The sequence below is a fragment of the Camarhynchus parvulus genome, chromosome 2, assembly GCF_901933205.1.
Source record: "Camarhynchus parvulus chromosome 2, STF_HiC, whole genome shotgun sequence".
Classification (NCBI taxonomy): Eukaryota; Metazoa; Chordata; class Aves; order Passeriformes; family Thraupidae; genus Camarhynchus; species Camarhynchus parvulus.
The window spans coordinates 138,070,674-138,076,673 of NC_044572.1; the positions used below are offsets into that span (position 1 = coordinate 138,070,674).

The following is a 6,000-nucleotide window of genomic DNA, read 5'->3' on the forward strand; positions in this document are numbered from 1 at the left end:
AATCGTGCAAAGGCAAGAAAGTTGAGGGAGAAAAAAACAAAATGGGAGGAATGCAGAATATACAGACAAGAATGCCTGTTCTGACACACCACAGCAGGATGCGTCCTGGGGGAAGGAAATGGGAAGACGGAGTTAAAAAAAAAATTCCATCTCAGGAGAAGGGAAAGTACTGCTTCCCAAAGCTTTAGCAGAGCTTTCCTTCATTAATATTTACAAAGCTTTTAGAGATTCTCAGATGGAGGGCACTGCAGATATGACAGGAATTATTACAGACCTGAAAAGATCTAGCAAACAGACTGAGAAGGACTTCAAGTAAATAAAGTGGGATGACATTAGTGAGCACACTGAAACAGGGGTTGCTGCTGGCATATGAACCATCTGGTGCATGGCAGTCCATTTCATTTACTTGCTTACCCACTACCGGGCACGCATGCCCAGTTCATGTCATCATGCTTTTGCCACCAAAGTAATGCTTTTATTCAGGACCACTACATTCTTTCTTTGTATCATTCCAGTCTTCAAAACTGCCATTCGGTAAAGCAGCCTGTGCCTGAGAAATGCTTGCCTTAGGGAGAGGCTTACACTTAGGATGAACAGCTTGGGATCTTGACAGACACCTTTTGAGACACAGTGGTCTTGTTTATCTATATTTGAATTTGCATAGGAAGCTGTTTTTCAGGGATGTTAAGCTCCCCATTGCTTCCAGGACATTTAAGTTTTTGCTGGACCATCATTTGCGCTGTTCACTTGGGTACTCAGCAAAAGACAGCTCCAGCATGATTTTCAGCAATAAAGCAAGCGTGTCTGATGGAACTGAAGATTTCAGCATAACTGAGAAACAAAACTCATGGTAGTCACAAGATAAACACACAAAAATACTGTCATACACTAAATTAAGCACAGGAGACACTAAATTAAGCACAGGAGAAGGGGTCAGATGGCTGGTTTACACAGGATTCTTAAATTTTCTCAAGGGCAGTGAATAAAGCAAGATGAAGCGCAAACCCAGGACTGTCACTGCCTCAGTTTAAAGCGCTAGAAAACCGACTGAATCTTGGAAGCAGACAGCAGGAAGGCAGATTTGCCTTTTCTCATACACCTGTCTCCTCCAACTTCCCAAAAGACCCAATGGAAAGGGAACACATAGCCAATGTTAGAAAGCTAAAGGGAGCCCAGCATTTACTGAAGACCTAGCAAAGCATCCACCTGTCAAGGGCTTGGTAGCTATCGCCTCATTTATCGGGGTACTTTCCCAGGAGCCGGGCACCCTGTGAACACCTCATAGCTCCCGGCTGCCCAGGAGCTGAGCATCTCGGCCCTTTGGCTTCTCCATCCCTCTCAGGGAAGGAGGGGCCGAGCACAGCTCTGCGCCCATGCGGGGCACGCTGGAGCTTCGTGGGCATCGCGGTCTGGGGGCACTTCGGGGATCCGGACAGCAGCGAGGGACGGCGGCGTCTCGGCGCCCGCGGGAGAGCGACCGGCGGCGGGGCGGGGGAGGCGCCCGGGCTGAGCGCGGGGCCGGGGCCGCTCCGGAGGGAGGCGGCGCAGGTCGGCCGCCCTCGCCGGGAGAGGCGGCACCTCCGGGCCCGGCGGGAAGTTGCCGAGCGAAGCCTCCGGGCAGCCCTGCCGCCTACCCCGCCGCGGGCGGGGGCGGCAGCCGCGGCCCGGCTCCACGGCACCTGGCCCGGGGCAGCCGCGGCGCTGCGGGCGAGCGGGCCGAGGTGCGCGGCGGCCGGGGATGCCCCGCGGCGAGGCCGAGGCAGCGGGCGGCAGAGTGGCCCCGCCGGCGGACGCCGCTGTCCCGCCGGACCGGGCCGGGCCGGGCCGGGGCGGCCCCGCCACGGCGCAGGTGAGTGCCCGGGGGAGGAGACAGGGAGGGACCCCGGGGGCGGCGGGCGGGGACGCGAAGCCCCTTACCTTCCACCGCCATCCTCCCGGCCTCGCATAGTGCGCCGGCCGCCGACCGGCCCCGGCGGCGCTGCCCCGGCCGCCCCCCCGCCCGCGCGGGCTCCGCTCATCTGCAGCCGCGGCGATCAACCTGCAGCGCTCGCTGACAGCGGGCGGGGCCGCGCCGCGGATCCCTGGGAAACGTAGTCCCGGGAAACGGGCGCCCGGCCAGGCACCCGCGTTCCCTGCCGCCGGCGGGGCCCCGGGCGCCTCCCGTGTCCCCGGCGGCACGGAGAGCAGCACGGGGCCGGCCGTGGGCTGAGAGAGGTGGCGGGGCTGGGGACCCCCACGCGGCTTGTGGGGGAGAGGGACAGCGCGGGCACCCTGCCCCAGGAAGCTTCATTTCACAGCTCTGGGATGTTTCTCTCCAGGATTTCAGGATCTCAGACAGGCTGACGATTCCAGGATAAGCCCGACCTGTCCCCGTCCTACCCCACCGCACTCCCTGGCCGGTCGGAAGAGTTTGTCCGCAGGGAAGGGAAAAGGCACACACAGCACCGGGAGCTATCGGTCAGCACCTCAGCCTCGAGTCAGGCCCTCAGCTTTTGTCCATCTTACCCACTCTGACAGGTCCTACAACAAATCCCAAAAAGGAAGGAGATCAGGAACACAGTAGTGGAGCCATTGCTTCAGGTCCCCAGAAATCTTACCCCAGGCAGCCTGCCGCCCTCGAGATCTGTCCTGGGAGACAGCTGGGGGCTTGTGCACTTCTCAGTTTTATTTTGAGATATCAGAAAGATTTCGAAGATTTTTTGTTTCCATTCAGAAGTAGACATTTTTTCATTTTAAGTGTATCAGTACATATTAACTACTCCCAAACAGTCTATGAGTTACTCTACTCACCAAAGTTGTGTCATTAAAATCAAGAGAATAACAGCAAGGTGACTAAGTATATAAGGGCAAACCCAGAAAAGGAATGAAAACAGTGCCACATGTTCTTTTTGTTAGTAGTGGCTATTGTGGCTAATAAGTGTTATTTGTGACAGGTTATTTCTGCAAAACAAACCTCAAGAATATACAATATGCAAGGGAATATGGTGTTCACAAACCCCAGGAATTTTGGCATCCTTGAAATATCTAAATTAATTAAAAATTGGGTTTTCGTTTATTTTGTGAAGGAAACTCAGAGCCTATAAGAAATGTCTTGAAGCTTAACTTTTTCTTTAAGCCTTCTAATAACCAGCTTTGCCCTGAAGACCTGACTTGTTGTTTGCTCTCATAAGCACCTGAACTATTAGCCTTTGGGTTGTACACATGTCCAGATACAAGGAACCTGGAGCAGCAGCCTTGTTGTTCATGTGTTTGCAAAGTGGAAGGCACACTCACAGTGCATTATAAGTAAAACAATTGAGAGGATATGCTGGTCCTCCCGAGTGCAGTACAGTCACACACCTGATCCCATATGCTGGCAGAATGGACTGATGCTCACATGCTTTCTGTGGAGAAAATAGGATATCCCCATTTTTTATTCATAGATATCCCAGTTTTCAAATATATGTAATACACACCTACAGCCTTCAATGCATAATAAGCTTCTGTGATTTTCATAACATTTTGTATTAAGCTCATGTATTCAAATATTAGTCATTTATTTGACTATGACAATATCTGGAGATATATTGGAGTAATTACCTGGCTAATGCATATGTGAAGCAGTGCTTTCTTGTGTGGAATGAGTTAAGAGCCATAGAGGGAATCAATCAAGGCACAGAGTTAAAAGTGGCATGGACATGGAGCACTGGAATCCTATCCCCATTATTATGCTGAATTTCTGACTGGTAACTACATTTCAGCTCTGGACCCTGAGGACATCCCCAGTGATGGGGGGATCATTTAATCAATTTTACTAAGCCCTTTAAACAGCCCTTTTTTGTAGTTTTTAATTACAACTTCATGCCTGCTGAAGAACAGCAAAATTATGGCTGTGACTAGATAGCAAATAAGGCATGACAGATGTTAAAAGGTGTAGTGTGTGATACCTAATAGCTAGTGAAATGTAATATTTAACAGTAACTAAAACCATCAGAAACTTAACAAATTCTGGTCAGAACTAGACAAATTGTAATTTAGTGTATGTTGTTCATTAGAGAAAAGAGCCTGTGAATTGATTCAAGGGGGTGTGTGAATTGATTTAATTAATCTATGGTAAAGTACAATCTGTTTTGAGAAGAGCTTCCAGAAGCATCAGGTGAGAATGAGCTAACTTTCTTAAAACACCCTGCTAAATTATGGTGTAGAAAAAGACTGTATTTCTCTGCTCAAAAAGACCTGTTTCTTGCTGTCTCTGCCTTGCTTTCTTGCTTCTCATTTTACCTTACCTCACTTCAGAGAGATTTCTTCTAAACTTTCTCTTAAAAGTGTAGTAAACTTCCTTTAAGGAGACTTGGTTTGTCACAGCCACAGTCAGTTTGCTGTGTACTTTGCCCTGGGTCACCAGATGAAAAGGCAATACTGACCAGAGGCTCCTTAGCCATTCTAATTATTTCTGAATAGGACTTCTGCCAGCTAACATCAGATGAAGGTAGGGTTGATGAATGTCCATCAGCAGTATTGCCCTACTGCAAGAGTTCTGAAGTCTAAACAAGATGTTAGGCTTGTACACTTCACATTATCCATCTTCATTTTTCTCTTTTTATTCCCCTTTCACCTTTCAGAAATTCAACAGTCATTTAGTTTTAGGCAACCCCTTGTGCTCCTAAGTCTTTTCTGTAAAACACTGAAATTCTCACTCACCTTCATCTGATGATCTTGTTAATGAGGTACTTCTGCCACATCATTGTGACCCAGGATTTTAAAACATGATTACTTTTGGTGCCCAAACCACACGCACAGGAGAAGTTTTCAGGAATAGTTTAAGAAACATCTGAAAATCATTGACCCCGAGTCAGGCACCACGTGTCTCTGGCAGTGAAGAGTAGCACAGCCATGTCTGAATATTTTTGGCTGTGATTTGTTTAGCTGAGTGGGCCTCAACTGTGATGGTGAGATAAAAACCATTCAAAATTTGTCGTCAAACTCAAGTATGACAGAAACAGGACCACACCATCTGCCTAAAATGTCAGTGTCTGGACTCTTATATTGCCTTGCATATTCCTGGGAAAGAATATGTGGAAATGGGTGTGTATTTCAAAGGTAACTGATGAGAAGTATGTTGAGATTGGGAGAAGGTGTAGGAGGAGCATGTGTTGGACTATACAGATTTGATACTGATGGGGAAGGAGAAGTGGGGCTTTCCACTGCAGTGCCTCTGCCAGTATGGAGGGCTGTAGGTGGGGGGAAGAAGAAAAGGGAAGGGCTGTGGATGGTTCACACACGGTCTCAGCACACACCCTAGGCCAGGAGCTGCGCTTGTTTGCTAATGAAAAACAAGAAAGTTTTGTGGGCACCACAGTGAAGGAGGTAGGTGGAAATTCAGGTGTGGAAGCAGTGAGTAGAAAATTCCCTTCCGATTCCCCTCACTTTGTCAGAGTCAGCCACAGAGATGAAAAAAGAGCCTGAGGAGTAGTGGGTGCCAGATCTGGAGTGAGAGGAGGGTGTGGGGTTTCTCTGGATTATCTTTTTTTCTCTAGGAAGTGGCATTTCCCAAGAAACCTGCTGAGACTCATGCAAATACATGAAAGGCACAGGGAGAAAATGCTGGGTGCATAGGTGTTTGGTTTGTTTGTTTTTTAATTAAATTTTTAACCCATATAAGCAGATACTGAGAAAAGGGGAGAAGCAGACTCTTGGTATAAGTTCCATGCTCTGATCCATGGCAACAGATTCTTATGCTAGAGTGGATCCAGGCTTACTACCTACAAAATGACCCAAGGTATGGTAGATGTCAAAGTGTAAGGGCTAATGTTCAGAAGGAGTGTTCTGGTATCTGAGAATGACTTCAGAAGAGCTGTTAGGCAAAGAAAATATAGATAAACATGTCTAAAATATATGTAATATGTACTAAGGCAATGAAATTCGGGTTTTACTAGTGTAATAGTCTAATTACATAATTAATATTCTTTGTGTATACTGTTGCTGAAATATACTTTGAGTATTGCTAATATTACACATCTA

The 6,000-nt window shown here is 48.0% G+C and overlaps 1 protein-coding gene across 2 annotated transcripts in view; it reads right to left on the bottom strand.

Annotated features, from left to right (window-relative positions):
- Window positions 1–2,056, bottom strand: part of SAMD12 (sterile alpha motif domain containing 12) — a 175,770-nt gene extending 173,714 nt beyond the window's left edge. Inside the window, exon 1 of one of the 2 annotated variants that reach the window (XM_030971755.1) lies at window positions 1,918–2,056. In XM_030971755.1, the coding sequence (XP_030827615.1) occupies window positions 1,918–1,930 (13 nt within the window). In that variant the 5' untranslated portion in view covers window positions 1,931–2,056. The remainder of the gene's footprint in view (window positions 1–1,917) is intronic. The other variant, XM_030971756.1, reaches the window with a different exon arrangement.
- Between the last annotated feature and the right edge of the window lie 3,944 nt (window positions 2,057–6,000).